The following is a 16051-nucleotide window of genomic DNA, read 5'->3' as shown; positions in this document are numbered from 1 at the left end:
TTTTCAATGACGGCCTAGGAACAGTGGGTTAACTGCCTGTTCAGGGGCAGAATGACAGATTTGTACGTTGTCAGCTCGGGGGTTTGAACTTGCAACCTTCCAAAGCTCTAACCACTAGGCTACCCTGCCGCCCCTCTTCTCTAACCACTAGGCTACCCTGCCGCCCCTCTTCTCTAACCACTAGGCTACCCTGCCGCCCCTCTTCTCTAACCACTAGGCTACCCTGCCGCCCCTCTTCTCTAACCACTAGGCTACCCTGCCGCCCCTCTTCTCTAACCACTAGGCTACCCTGCCGCCCCTCTTCTCTAACCACTAGGCTACCCTGCCGCCCCTCTTCTCTAACCACTAGGCTACCCTGCCGCCCCTCTTCTCTAACCACTAGGCTACCCTGCCGCCCCTCTTCTCTAACCACTAGGCTACCCTGCCGCCCCTCTTCTCTAACCACTAGGCTACCCTGCCGCCCCTCTTCTCTAACCACTAGGCTACCCTGCCGCCCCTCTTCTCTAACCACTAGGCTACCCTGCCGCCCCTCTTCTCTAACCACTAGGCTACCCTGCCGCCCCTCTTCTCTAACCACTAGGCTACCCTGCCGCCCCTCTTCTCTAACCACTAGGCTACCCTGCCGCCCCATCACATGATGTCAATTAGCCTATCAGAAGTTTAAGGCCATGACATCGTTTTCTGGAATTTTCCTACCTGTGTAAAGGCACAGTCAACTTAGTGTAAGTAAACTTATGACCCACTGGAATTGTGATACAGTGAATAAGTGAAATAATCTGTCTGTAAACAATTGTTGGAAAAATGACTTGTCATGCACAAAGTAATGTCCTTAACTGCCTTGCCAAAACTGTAGTTTGTTAACAAGAAATTTGTTGAGTTTTAATGACTCCAACCTAAGTGTATATGAACTTCTGACTTCAACTGTACCGGTCTCTGAAATGACATATTAAAGATTATTTTCCTAGCTGGCTTCCATTTGATGCAATCAGAGCTGTGCGAGGTAAAACGGTCTAATAAATCATATTCAATTAAAGAAACATCTTAACTTACATTTTCCTCAGTGGCATTAAGTATGCCTCAGTCAGTATGTCAACAAATCACTGAGTAAAGTATCTCCTTTACCATTGGCTAAGGGCAGGATTCCATCTGTAATCTCATTCACCATAAACTCTGCATTGGTTTCTCAATCGAAGATTTGCCCACTATAGCGCTGAACTTCAGCGATACAGGTTGAATCCACCCCTAACTGGAACGCTGACCTATCCACAGCTGTTCCATTTAAGAATAATTAACCCCCAATGTTAGCAAGTCCACTCCTGTCCCAGGTGGAAACCTGTCAAGCCTATTGGTTATTCTATATACACACACATTGGTGACACCAAAAACAATGAAAGTAGAAAGAGTTTTAATAAAGACAACACTGACACGATACAGTTAACAGGATCCTGAGAAGGCACGTACTTAGACAGGTTAGAAATGGCACGAGAGAGAGGGACCACCTAACAAAACATTCTGGAATAAAGTGGATGACTCACTGAGAAAAATAAGATATTAAATTAATTGGATTGATATGACAATGTTTTACTTAGGATAATTCCTACCTATCCGTGTAGTTCTCGCTCAGTGCTTGTTAGAGGTGGGTGCTGGATACTGGCAGAGATGGTTGTTCATTTGAGTGGGTCACAAGTTTCTCATGCTTTAGGTGCTCGTAAATCTAAAACAAGTTTGATAACCAGTCCCCTCCACCACAGTTCAACGTGACCAATCCAGCACTAGAGCAGGAAAAGCTGTGTCTGATTGGCTGGTAACAGAATCATAGGGTGTGTTCCTCTGCTCAGGCGTTGCTGACGCCTGCCAGATCTTACAACACTCGGATAGGTATTTAACATATCAGCTAACCATATATGTTATAGCAATCTGTCAGTCGATGACACAGTCAATGATGTCACGTCAGCAGAACGCAATCATAGTTTCACAAACAATACAGTTCTCTTCCAACCTCTTTGTACAAAACATTACAGGTGTGTTGGTCCGATCCAGTCACAGTTTATCTGTTGCATACTGTTCAGTCCCGTTGAATACTGACTGCATACAGTCAAAAAATAAAGCAAACTGAAATACCATTGGCAGTAAGATCATATCTCTGATTCATCATCAATGAACTGCAATGAGGGGAAAGTAACTCCGGCTTCCCCCTCACCCCCTCCTAATGCCACCTCCCCAGTAGAGTGGTTGTTATTACTGGTGCAGTTTCCTTCTCCAGACACCAGGGCCTTGCTCTCCGCCTCTCCAGGCTCTGAGACCTCTAGGTGGGCCACGGCAATGTGAGCAGCCCCCTCCTCTGGGGCACCTTGGTTCTGCCCTCTCCCTGCTCCTATTACTCTCCCACAGGGCCCAGGCAGGGACAGGTGTCCCTTGTACAGGTTCCACCCCAGCAGGACAGCCAGCAGAATCGCTAGGAAGGCCACTGACACCTGCAGCGCTGCCAGGGAAGGGCCCTCGGTCCGGGCTTCAGGTCTGAGTGAGAGCCCTTCTAGACCTACTCTAAGCTGGTACTCAGCCACGGTGGTGGTGTACTTCCCGCTGTGGGAACGCTCCAAGGACAGACAGCAGTAGCGGCCAGTGTCAGAGGCAGAGGCGTTGAGGATAAGGAGGCTGTCTCGGAGGATCTGGTTGCGGGGTGAGGAGGGCAGGGGCAGGGAGTCTTTCACCCAGTGGGTCTCTGCCAGGTTGGAAGTGGGGGGGCACTGGAGCTTCACGTTGCCACCCAGCCACATGGTCTGATTAACAGTCTTCACAGGGTCTGGAAGAGAATGTATTGGTTAGAAAACACACAGACAGACACACACAGAAAAGATAGAATAGACACACATACACTCACCTGAGGCGGGGCAGAGAGAGAAGTCTCCAACCCATAAACTTTGGATCAGTTCACTGAGACAGAAACGGGAAGGTGTTCAGGGAGTTAACCAACAGTACATCAGATCTCTGTTCTTCTACATGGGTTAAAAGTAATCAAAGGAAAAAGTACAATTGGTTTATGCAGCACCATACCTGTCTGTGTTAGCTGTAGACAGGGAGATACACTGGGCTGTAGTTCTGTCCCAGACACAGTAAGGGTCTCTGGCCAGGACACAGTCCACACAGGTGCGAGAGCGACCACAGCTACTAAACGGCATCTGAACAGCACCGTACTCAGAGCCTGCGTACAGCTGACCCTACCCACACACACACACACAGACACACGTTACACACACCCTTTACACTACCATACATACTGTACAGCAGATTTCAGCTGCCGAACAGACAAGAAATAGAGCTTTACGTTACCGTTGTGTTGGAGAAACGGAGGACTTTGATTGGCTCACGGGGCTGGAAGAGCTGCACTTCCTCGATGATGAACATCTCCTTATCGTAGTTAAGTGCTTTCAACACGCTGCCACCCTCTGAGACACGAAACACACATCAGTGCTGATACTGTATGTGGGCAACTAAGCCATACACAGTGGTTCAGAGTTATTAAACACACACCTGTGCCTATGAACATGACATGGTATTTCTTCCCGTCCAGGGCCTGTGTTCTGTGTACTATGATGCGTGTGAAGGCAGTGCCTCTCCTGACCAGCAAGGGGCGCTCTCCCATGGGCAGAACAGCCTGGTCCATGAGGGGCCGGTCTCTAATGAACTGCAGGGTCCGGTCTGGCAGGTCCAGAGTTTGACTGATTCCCTGGTTACGAGCCTCGTCATCTATACACTGGAAAGTGGAGTGGGAGAGGAGGGAGGGTTTATTCAAGCCTGGAAGAACGTACAACTTTAATCAGGAAACTTTCAAGGTTAGGTTGGTCTGTTGAAAATCTATAGATAATCTGAAGGGAAAGACTGTGAATAAAAATCATAATGAAAGAAATGTTACAGGAAGAGAGAGAGAGAAGACAAAAGGAAAAGAAGAGTCAGTCTGACTCACAGCTCCAGGTCTGGGGGAGGGCACGGCACCACTGTACATCACCCACTTCACAAAGGACGTTTCCACGGTTACCGGGGTCTTGTACTTCCCCTCGGAGAACACCCTGCCGATGTCCAATACCCTGTATGCACACACTGCAGAGAGGTCCACCCTGTCCCTGGAATACAAACACACAGAGCATTAGAGACACACACTGCAGAGAGGTCCACCCTGTCCCTGGAATATAACCACACAGAGCATTAGAGACACACACTGCAGAGAGGTCCACCCTGTCCCTGGAATACAACCACACAGAGCATTAGAGACACACACTGCAGAGAGGTCCACCCTGTCCCTGGAATACAACCACACAGAGCATTAGAGACACACACTGCAGAGAGGTCCACCCTGTCCCTGGAATACAACCACACAGAACATTAGAGACACACACTGCAGAGAGGTCCACCCTGTCCCTGGAATACAACCACACAGAGCATTAGAGACACACACTGCAGAGAGGTCCACCCTGTCCCTGGAATACAACCACACAGAGCATTAGAGACACACACTGCAGAGAGGTCCACCCTGTCCCTGGAATACAACCACACAGAGCATTAGAGACACACACTGCAGAGAGGTCCACCCTGTCCCTGGAATACAACCACACAGAGCATTAGAGACACACACTGCAGAGAGGTCCACCCTGTCCCTGGAATACAACCACACAGAGCATTAGAGACACACACTGCAGAGAGGTCCACACACACAAACTAAAACAGTCAGGTCCATCTGTCGTGGTGCTCACATAAGCAAAACACACACACACTCATACACACACTTCAGAGTTCAACTTACGACTGTGATGTGAATACAGCATAGAACACACAGCTTCTCCAGTCTCCCTCCTCACACCAGCGGTAGGTGTCCTGTATGATGTAGGGTAGCTGGGATTCCAGAACAGGACAGTCCACACGGGCCTTTAGAAACGACGTCCACTTCTTCTGCAGGGTCCTCTGGCCCCCAAGGTCCCCCTGAGACACAGAGACAGAGATTTTACATGAAGCTGCCATCAGACAATAAGGGTATATCTTCATATTATACAAGCACCCAAAGGTCCTTTAAGGAGAGAAGTAATTCTCAATGCCACCGTGGGACACACACCTTGCAGACACGTGCTACGCGGGACACCACCAGTTTGCTGTAGAAGTCGTACTCCACAGCGGTCTCAGTGAAGAACAGGTAGACCTTGTCATCGTCACCCGTTAAGCTGTTCCTACTCTCTGGCATCTGGGCCATGGAGATGAAGTTGGGCTCTGACAAAGACAAATGTAGTAGACATCAACCTAAAGACTTCAGCCTGTTCTAGGATCTGTTTGTGCTTATGCTTCCATTATAAGAGTTGGCAAGACGGCACAGACAGATCGGGGACCAGGCTATAAAGACTTAACCTCTTGTTGAAAAACAAAGAAAAGGGAGTTGAAAGAAGACTGTCTTACCGTGTAGCCAGGAGCTCTTGAACTCAGTGCGTATGGAGGAGGGAGAGCTGCGCATCACCACAGGCTCAGAACCCAGGAAGTTCATTGATGTGGCTGAATAGAGGGTTTTGTCTAGAAGAGATATAGCTTTTGTCAAAAACATACTTTTTGTAGCAGGTTGGGAGAACTTACGCAGCAGGTAAGAAGAATTCACATAGCAGGTTTGAGGAGAAGGTTAAGTTTAGGAAAAGGGTTTGAGTTAGCTAACAAAGTGAGAACACTTTTAACGTCAAATTGACAAAAGCTGTATCCCATCTAGACATGACCTGAGCACAGGTCCTCACCTGAGAGCATTGTGGGTCCAGAGGGTTCAACTCAAACAAGCTATCAGATCAGGAATATCAGACCTGCATCACGTAAACTAGCCTTTTCTGACTTTAAGGAGATTGATATTCCCGGATTCCTGACAGTAGTTACTCACCGATCATGATGGAAGAGAATCTCTGGAATGGATCGAAGGGACACTTCCCTTTGCCATCCTCTGCCTTGTTTTCCAGAGTCAACTCCCCGTCTTTGTACGACTGGAAGGACAGAGATGAGCGGTACACTTGTGAATGATATCTACTATTACAGGTTATGACCGGAGTTGATCATAAGGAGTGTTGTGTTTCCATTGACTCACCATGTAGTCACACTCTGGGTTGAAGGCCTTGGTCCCACACACATACATCCTGCCATCCTCCATCGTATGCAGGACCCTGATATAATTCTGACACTCTATCTGCAACACAGTATCTACTTATTTAGCTATCTGCATATAATGCACATATGTATATACAAATGAAACGGGAAAGCTCCATGAAATGTGCAGAGAAAGCATCAGTTCACTGACTGGTCTGGACCGACCTGATTTTTCCCCTTGGAGCTGCACTCCTTCTGCTGCTTCTCTGTCACTTTCCAACTTACCTGAAAAAGACATGGAAGACAAAGTTGGAAGATTAACACTTTACGAGAGGTATTGACATGTTGAATGCACCGAGCAGTCTGTTTGAACTACTGGTGCATAGCTCGGCCACCCATGCAAACCCTAGAAGAGGTCTCTTCACAGTCCCCAAGTCCAGAACAGACTATGAGAGGCTCACAGTACTACATAGAGCAATGACTACATGGAACTCTATTCCACATCAGGTAACTGACGCAAGCAGTAAAGTTAGATTTAAAAAAACAGATAAAAATACACCTTATGGAACAGTGGGACTGTGAAGAGACACAAACATAGACACAGACACACACACACACACACACACACACACACACACACACACACACACACACACACACACACACACACACACACACACACACACACACACACACACACACACACACACACACACACACACACAGAGATTTTGTACTGTATTTAAAAGTGTTTAAACTGTCAGAATATGTTATTGTTAGACACCGGGGCTCCTATGGAAAGGAGAAGGGCCACAATCTGGTACAAGTCAAAAGGACAGCCGTGAGTTGGGGAGGAGTGAGGAATTTGGGTCGAGGTCAGGTCAGATGAAGTGAGGAAGAACAGATATCACTAAAGTTCTGCCTAGCAACAGAGATGCATTGGCTGTTCAGATGTTTATCAGGAGACTCAGCATAGGAGGAAGGGTTAAATACCAATGCTCGTGTGAATGTCTTGGTCTTATGCAGCTGTGTGACCCATTGGGTGAATAAACTTTGAGATTTTCTAATAGTCCAAGAGTTTTTACTCTTCATTTAGAACCCAACACCAGGAAGAGTCACTGCTGCAAAGGCATGTTGAACATGAGACATGATTCTTCCGGGACATCCTGTCATAGCTGTTAGTGTAAGTGCCAAAGCAATCTGTTAAACTGTAATACTTCAATGTTCTTACGGAGGACTTCTTGTTGGAGATGTTGTTGATGTCCAGGGCGTAGATGTTCTCCCTGGCTCCCAGCAGCAACAGACCCAGGTCCTCTCTCAGCAGCATGGTGGAGTAGTTCCACACACCCTCTTCACCGAACATACGACCATTCTCTCCTAGTACAGCAGAATGAGTGACATTGAAGGATACAGGAAGTCGTACGGAGTGACATCAATAGTTACTCACAAAGACACCTGCAGTTACACCGGATGATAGTTATGTAAACTATTTTTTTGCCACATATGACAGTTACATAAACCTTTATATTCACAAACATAAACCTTCCCCTAATCCAAATGACACCTGGTTGTGGCTGTAGCAGTAATATAATATGTAGATATATTCACAAACAGTATAGACAGAAGCAGTGAATAGATATTGATGGACACACTTAAATGCAAGAGCAGTACTTACTATGATAGGGTACAGTTTTACGCGGAACGCAGTCCAGTGGCGAATGGGCGTCCAGCGTCAGAGCGAGAGGGAGAAGCCAAAAGAAAATTACGACCACTAGAGGATACATGGCTTATTCCTTGTCAAAATGTAATTTAGTTCCTCAAATGGCTCTTAAAAGGAAATCCAGTCCAGTCTGTGTTAAATCCAGTCCAGTTTGTGTTAAATCCAGTCTGGTAGAGAGAAAGCAGGAGGCACTCATAGACCCAGGCTACGTGTTAGGCCTACTTTGTGTTCAGAGGATAGATGGCTGTGTGATTGAGCCAGTCTCCAGCACAGGCTTCTGATCTCTCTACAGGCCTCTGTCAGCAGGGAGTCCATGGTAAGATGGATGGCACGGACCTGAGAGAGAGAGAGAGAGAGGAGGGGGGTCTATGGTAAGATGGATGGCATGGACCTGAGAGAGAGAGAGAGAGGGGGTCTATGGTAAGATGGATGGCACGGACCTGAGAGAGAGAGAGAGAGAGAGAGGAGGGGGGTCTATGGTAAGATGGATGGCACGGACCTGAGAGAGAGAGAGAGAGAGAGAGAGAGGAGGGGGGTCTATGGTAAGATGGATGGCATGGACCTGAGAGAGAGAGAGAGAGGGGGTCTATGGTAAGATGGATAGCATGGGGAAAAGGCACAGGCCCGCTAACTGCTTTGGCCCATCTGAGAGAGAGAGGAGGGGGGGGGGGGCTCTATGGTAAGATGGATGGCACAGACGAGAGAGAGAGAGAGAGAGAGAGAGAGAGAGAGAGAGAGAGAGAGAGAGAGAGAGAGAGAGAGAGAGAGAGAGAGAGAGGGGTCTATGGTAAGATGGATAGCATGGGGAAAAGGCACAGGCACTGGCCCGCTAACTGCTTTGGCCCATCTGAGAGAGAGAGCAAGAGAGAAAGCAAGAGAAACACTGGAGAGGGGGGACATATTTTGAGGGAGAGAAAGAAAGAGAAGAGCTAGAGAAAGGTATGGTTAAAGAGCGTGATGTGAGCTATGGTCTGCGCAGCAGTAACTGTCACAGCCATAGTGATGGTAATGTGAGGGCATGAAAGGCTTTCAGTGGGGTGCAGGAGTGTCGACTTCAACTCGTCTGGACCTAACAAAACCACACAAAAAGAGATCCTCACAGAATACCAAATCCTGTGAGGACAGGGGAAATAGCGGTAGAAATTGTGAAAAACACATATTGTTCAGTTCACACAGTCTTGTTTTACTAACACAATTGATTCCATTCAAAATCCTATTTTCCCTAACCTCTAAACCTAACCCGAACATAATCTTTAACCCTCAACTCTAATTCTAACCCTAAATCCCTTAGAAATAGCCTTTTTCCTTGTAGGGGGTGGAAAAATGTCCACCGTTGGTTTGTGTGCTACTGTTGTGGGGACTTCTGGCCCCCACACGTGTAGTTAAACATGCCACACACACAAATACAACTAACCCAGGTCTACCATCACAAGAACAAGGGCAGTTGTACAATCTTGTTCTGTAAATGTTGCAATGTTGCAAGTCAATCCTTTTGAGGATCGGATTTCCCCACTACGGTGGGTGTGTCCAGGAGTGTCATTAGTCAGAGTGCTGGTTGTGTAGCAGATTAGTCACAGCATGTCACATAATGCATGTCACAGATGTTTCACATATTTACCCGAGGCAAGAGGCTCCATTGGTTAACACATCTGCACATGCTGCGGCTCCACCAATGGCATTCATATTTAGACACATCTCTAATAAGAGACATGTCTGTTTGCATGTCTGTGAGTGGTGCAACTGCAGAAAAAAACCTTCCTGTGTAGTTTATTTAGTTTAATTTCTTTGTCCAAATAGTTTATACCCTGACACATTGACAAACTTCAGCAGTGAATGGTGTAACGTTGTGGACTGTGTCACATCCGGCCGTGATTGGGAGTCCCATAGGGCCGAGCACAAATGCCCCGAGCGTCGTCCGGGTTTTGCCGTGATTGTAAATAATAATTTGTTATTACTGGGTTGCCTAGTTAAATAAAAGTTGCATTTAAAACACTTTTTTTAAATGATAAAATGTCATACCTAATACCTCAACTGTTGGCAAACAAGTTAAAGTAATAAACTATTGCGTAACTCAAAACAGGAAACAGCTACTCTACTTCTGTCCCCTATCAGTCACCTGTCTGGTGCATATGGGCAGAAATAAATGCACGCAGTAGTTTAGCATTTGGGAGAGTTTATAATTTGTTCACACGTATCAAGGCTCAAATTCATTATGCCCACTATACATTTATGACAAATGTAACAAAAATATACCTTAAAAAATATATTAATCAGAGACTAAACCTACCTTTAAAGGTGAAAGGTGTTCTTTCTCGAGTGTGTACAAGAAACTGCCCAGGTCTGGTTGCTCTTTGGTTCAAACACAGTACAAACCCACAGCCAAGCGCTTTCCACAAAGAGGCAGTGGCTAAACGGCTGTCCTTGTTCCCCCTTCTGTCTCTGTCGGATCCGTTGAAAGGGACTGTTGTTTTCGGATATATTGTTGGGAAAAGTTAAGGCGCTCAGATCCCGCGGTGAAGGACCTGAATAGATACCGCTGCTGCTATGGCTCCGTCAGCATGCCAGATTATTCTCTCTGATTGAACAACCTGGTCTCTGAGCATTTCGTATTATTATGTACATATATTCCGAGCAATTCCTTTCAGTATAATATGTTACATTTCATATGGTATGTATTAGTTTGTGTATGTCCATCACCCATTTAGTATATTATTCTATGAATTACAATTTCGTTTATATGTTACTATTTGCAAAATGTACAATATGTATCAAATTTGTAAAATGTGCTTTAAAACTGGTGGGAGGAGCTATAGGAGGATGGGCTCATTGTAATGGCTGGAATAGAAGACATTGAATGGAGTCAAAGGTAGATTCCATATGTATGATGTTTGAGATACCGTTCCATTTATTACATTTGAAACATTACAATGAGCTCGTCCTCCTATAGCTCCTCTCACCAGCCTCCACTGTGCAAAACATGTGATATGTTGGCTAGGGGTTAGGGTAAAGTTCAGGAGTTAGGTTAAGGGTTAAAGTTAGGGGAAGGGTTAGCCAACATGTTAGGTAGTTGCAAAGTAGCAAGAAAGTAGTAAGTAGTTAAAGTTGCTAATTAGCTAAAATGCTAAGGTTGTCCATGATGAGATTTGAACTCTCAACCTTTGGGTTATAGGCCCACCCATCAACCCTAACCAACCAACCAACCTACTTACGTTTTTGCCTTAACTTCGCGATCGGTGTCCCTTCCACAGGACGGTTGAGCTAACATAGGCTAATGCGATTAGCATATGGCTGTAAGTAACAAGAAAATGTCCCAGGACATAGACATATCTGATTTTCGCAGAAAGCTTAAATTCTTGTTAATCTAACTGCACTTTCTAATTTACAGTAGCTATTACAGTGAAATAATACCATGCTATTGTTTGAGGAGAGTGCACAATTTTGAACATAGTTTTTAATAAACAAATTAGGCATATTTGGGCAGTCTTGATACAACATTTTGAACAGAAATGCAATGGCTCATTGGAAACTCATCTAAAACTTTGCACATATACTGCTGCCATCTAGTGGCGTGGCTTGGAATAATACATTATGGCCTTTCTCTTGCATTTCAAAGATGATGGTGCAAAAAATGTTTTTTTTCTTCTTTGTATTATCTTTTACCAGATCTATTGTGTTATATTCTCCTACATTCCTTTCACGTACAAACTTCAAAGTGTTTCCTTTCAAATGGCACCAAGAATATGTATAGCCTTGCTTCAGGGCCTGAGCTACAGGCAGTTAGATTTGAGTATGTCATTTCAGGTGAAAAGAAAAGAGGCAGATCCTTAAGAGGTTTTAAGTAACTATCTGTCTTTTGGAACCATACCAAACGTAACATATTCTAATTTTAGCGTCTCGGATTTACATTTACTATGTTATGTCTAGTCTTTGAGACCAGGCTGTGAGCGAGGTAGAAAAGGTGAGCGCGCTCTCTCGTGAAAAACAGGCGAGTCCCGACAGGTCTGACATAAAAATGACTGAAATATCACGCTCCCCTTGAACAACACAATACTACAAATGCTAATGAAGACAGTTCCTACAACAATACTTTTTTTTCGTGTAGTTTAGTGTAGTGCTCAAGTCAAATGTGGACAGTACAGCAGTTGTGTAAAGTACTTAAGTAACAATACTTTAAAGTACTACTTAAGTAGTTTTTTGTGGTAGCTGTACTTTACTTTACTATTTATATTTTAACAACTTTTACTTCACTACATTCCTAGAGAAAATAATGTACTTTTTACTCCATACATTTTTCCTGACACCCAAAAGTACTCCTTGCATGTTGAGTGCTTAGCAGGAGAGTGACATGGTCCAATTCAAGCACTTATCAAGTGAACACATGGTCATCCCTACTGCCTCTGATCTGGCAGACTCACTAAACACACATGTAAATTATGTCTGTGTACCCCTGGCTATTTGTACATTAGAGCGTCTGCTAAATGACTTAAATGTAAATGTAAATGTAAAAAACAAGAAAATGGTACCGTCCGCTTTGCTTAATATAAGGAATTTGAAATGATTTATACTTTTACTTTTGGTACTTAAGAATATTTTACCAATTCCATTTACGTTTGATACTTAAGAATATTTAGAACCAAAGACTTTTAGACTTTCACTTTTACTTGAGTTATTTCTATTAAGGTATCTGTACTTTTACTCAAGTATGACAATTGGACACTTTTTCCAGCACTGTAATAGTGGGGACAGCAGGTTTTAGGGACCTATCTCGTTGGAAAGAAAATATGAAATCATTGAATGCTCCATCATTGATCCAAAGCATTTAGCCTAACTACATCTTGAAGCAACTAACAATCGTATCTGTCCTGCTAACTGTTTGCTTATCTCATGCTTGAGTGCATAACTTGTTTCCCCATAAAGTTCTTGTGGCCCTTACAAAAACCAGGGCAGCTTAAGATGCAGTCCAGAGTCCAGACGGAGTCATTCCCTCCGCAGAAGAATGTTCCATTAATAATTAACACAGTGAATGACCATCCTACTCTAATATCACAGAATCCATCACCGCTAACATGATCTTAATACAGTACCTATAATGGATTTCCTCCCATTGCAGTGGTGAAACACTATGCACAGTGGTCTGTATTGTACTCACCACTGGATGAAGTGTGCATCGATTATGGTGCATATTCTCTTCTTTTCACTATAAAAGGTGACATTTTCGCCTCAACTTACACTTAAGATTAGTCAATTTAGTTGGTTAGTCCCAGGTAAGGAATGTAACATGGCAGTCATTATTGTTTGAAATGTGATATTATAGCCCAACTATGGCACAACAAACAAAACAGAATGACAATATGTTTTTTAGCCAGTAGATTATGACTCTCCCATTCATGTTTGCTTTTGCTTCTAGCTGCTGGTATACATTGGAACAACCACAGCTCAGAGAGGGCAAGAACATGATGATGCATCTGAGCAACGTACAGGAAGTCTTTTTATTACCACAAATAAACAGTAGTGGTATGTGGGTCAAGTCACTGAGGAAGCCAAGCCAGTAAAAAAAGCCATATTACAACCTGTTGTAATAATTGCATTGTTTGCTCTATGACCCATTCGTTGATATGCCACCGTGATATACAATAAGGTGTGACAACAAAAACACAACAGTGACACAGTGGCAGAATAAATTCAACTACACACAATGTTTGTTTCATCACAAAACCAGAGAGCAGCATCTGTCAGGTGAAGTCCACAAAGCAAATATTGCATGTAGCAAACAGTTATCACGCAAGTCAGTGTTTCTGACAGTTTACTACACAACTACTGACTTAGAACCCCAGAGTTACCGCAAGTCAGTACAAAGACAACAGGAGCACTGTCTCCACTATTTCAGCACAATTTCAACTTAAACATTTGAACATCAAGTCGACAAGGCTTAATTCTTAGTTTATTACACCGAAAATAAACTTAAAAAGATACCAAAACAATTTAGTCCAATCAATGTTGCTAAATGTCTATGGTACTGATGTGTGTGTGTACAAATTGAAAAAAACAACATACGTTTTTACATTCTGGAACATTCAATTGAAGGGAAATGTTGCTGTACTGAACAACCAGTTATAAACTGTGAGGGGTTGTGTTGTGGAAAGCTGTCAGTATGGCCACTGCAAGTCACACCTCACTACACCCACCAAACAGGAGAAAACGTACCTCAAAGTCAATTCAAGAATGTACAAGAACGTCTTAGGAAAACATGTTGTTCAGTACAAAACATTCTGCAAAGTAGGAAGAGTTCAAGCCAAATGAATTCACCCCTGTCTTGCTGCGCTAGGACTACGTACAGTTGAGCTCAGCTCGGATTGGCTAATTATTTTATATTTTTATTTATTTTCAAGGTTGGCCAAATGCTTGCTGGCATCAATCAATGAAATGCTACAGCGACAACATGTCATACTCTTTCTGTCCAGACAGCATCAGATACATGGGCTACACATACTGAGACAGAGGGGCGCTGTTTCCCTCGCTTGGATGATTTCTCCGGTGAGATAGATTCAGGGAATTTAAGGAAAATTATGAAAACACAGTAAAAAAAAAACTGCTAGCTGGAGCTCATCTGAGCAGTCAGTTGTGAATGCCCTCACCCGCTAGTACTTAATGCTGATTGGTTTTGGTTCTGCTGTCCGGTCAGAACATCATGTAGAGGCACACTTAATTGTAACCATTACCAAACACACACACACACAGCTGCTTCCATTGAAGGGTTTATATAGGTGTTGTAGTTACTGTATGATGGACACACAACACTTCAAGATAGAAAACAGCATGTGAGAGCCCGTCACTACACAACTTGCATCTTCTTGAGGCGGCAGGTGAACATGCTCTGATTGGAGGTGTGTGGGCTGAGCTCTGGAATGCACCCATGCACCCTGATTGAAGGTCAGTCAGGTTAAGAGGGCCAGCCTTTTTTTTTACACACAGAGACTAAAAAGAAATTGTAAATAAACAATATAATTGTTATTGGTCAAATGTTTGTGGAAGCCAGGCTTCTCTTGGCATCTATGAATACACACACCACTGCAAATAAATAAATAAAGTCAATTATTTTCATAACCACACATAAGAACAAATGAAGCAAGATGAGGGAACAACATTTGTAACATTTATTACGTGACGAAAACTGCTAGCTGGAGCTCGTCTGAGCATTCTGACTCACCACAGGCTGTCTGAAAAGAACATTGTGCAATCTTCTGTCCAGAACTTTTATGTTCATCATCACCATACACTAAAGTATTCACACACACAGTCTTGTACAGCTAACCTTGTTGGGGGACACAATTCAGTCCCATTCAAAATCCTATTTTCCCGAACCAAAAAACCTTACTTTAACCCTAAAACTAACCCTAACCCTTAACCTAATTCTAACATTAATCCTAAACCCCCTAGAAATAGCATTTGACCTCATGGGGACTAACTAAGTGTCCCTAATTGGTCAAATTTTTGTTTGTTTTTTAAAACACACACTTCCACTGAAGGGTTTATATAGGGGTTGTACCGTATATAAATCTTTAGCTTACAAAATGGACTTTTTGTTTGTTTGTTGATGCACGCACAATCTTCCCATTTAATTGAACGTTCCAGAATGTGAAAATGTACTGAACGCAGCCCTGAGAGGGGTAGAAATCACCCTAATGGGACAGACATGGCTTTTTTAATATTATGTATATAAATGTTTTCCTCATACCCATTTGTATGTGGTGGGTAGTAAGGCCAGCAAGGAAACCCATGACAGTGAAATAGAGATATGTCCTACTATGAGATCCTAACTCACATAATGTGACTATCACAATAAGCAATGACTTATTAGGAAAATAGAGTTCACCCTTGTGTAGCCTTAAGGTGTGTCACGCCTTCTCCCGCTCTGGCGCTTGACGTTGCCGGTTTACTAACCACCTGTCCTGGTGACCCATCATTACGCTCACCAGGACATCATCACTACCTCGATTACTTCCCCTTTATCTAGCACTCTGTAGCCTCACAAATCAGGCATTATTAGTTCTGTTTTCATGTCCAAACGCTTCGCTTGTTTTGTATCATTCCATGTTCATTATTATTAAACTCACCAACTGCACCTAGCCTCAAAAGCTAGGCCCAAATACCAGCTAATTCTAGGGCTACAATACCTCCTCTGCCAATTGGCCTGGACCCTTTATTGTCGACAAGGAGTCCCACCGATCCATC

At 43.9% G+C, this 16051-nt stretch overlaps 1 protein-coding gene across 2 annotated transcripts; it reads right to left on the bottom strand.

Annotated features, from left to right (window-relative positions):
- Nucleotides 1-1388: 1388 nt before the first annotated feature.
- On the bottom strand, nt 1389-13220 carry sema4e (semaphorin 4e). Of its 2 annotated transcripts, none has more exons than XM_046322381.1 (15): nt 12969-13220; nt 7775-8155; nt 7331-7476; nt 6325-6384; nt 6101-6199; nt 5900-5999; nt 5440-5550; nt 5105-5256; nt 4799-4974; nt 3965-4121; nt 3532-3754; nt 3331-3446; nt 3055-3218; nt 2882-2934; nt 1389-2803 (listed from the first exon to the last, which is right to left on the bottom strand). In XM_046322381.1, the coding sequence occupies exons 2-15, from the start codon at nt 7881-7883 to the stop codon at nt 2136-2138; spliced, it is 2334 nt and encodes a 777-aa protein (XP_046178337.1). In that variant the 5' UTR covers nt 7884-8155; nt 12969-13220; the 3' UTR covers nt 1389-2135. The 2 variants fall into 2 exon arrangements, with proteins under 2 accessions (XP_046178337.1, XP_046178336.1); XM_046322380.1 differs by lacking the exon at nt 12969-13220 and adding an exon at nt 10107-10407.
- Nucleotides 13221-16051: the final 2831 nt, after the last annotated feature.

This window comes from Oncorhynchus gorbuscha, linkage group LG22 (assembly GCF_021184085.1).
Source record: "Oncorhynchus gorbuscha isolate QuinsamMale2020 ecotype Even-year linkage group LG22, OgorEven_v1.0, whole genome shotgun sequence".
Lineage (NCBI taxonomy): Eukaryota > Metazoa > Chordata > Actinopteri > Salmoniformes > Salmonidae > Oncorhynchus > Oncorhynchus gorbuscha.
This window is presented reverse-complemented; position numbering and strand designations above follow the sequence as displayed.

Bases quoted from the DNA above. Each gene is read 5' to 3' on its own strand.
- sema4e (XM_046322381.1), bottom strand. From the start codon at position 7,883: ATGTATCCTCTAGTGGTCGTAATTTTCTTTTGGCTTCTCCCTCTCGCT. The intron at 6,000-6,100 runs GTGAGTCAATGG...CTGTCCTTCCAG, and splicing joins ACCCAGAGTGTGACTACATG to TCGTACAAAGACGGGGAGTT. The intron at 2,935-3,054 runs GTATGGTGCTGC...TTTCTGTCTCAG, and splicing joins TCTACAGCTAACACAGACAG to TGAACTGATCCAAAGTTTAT.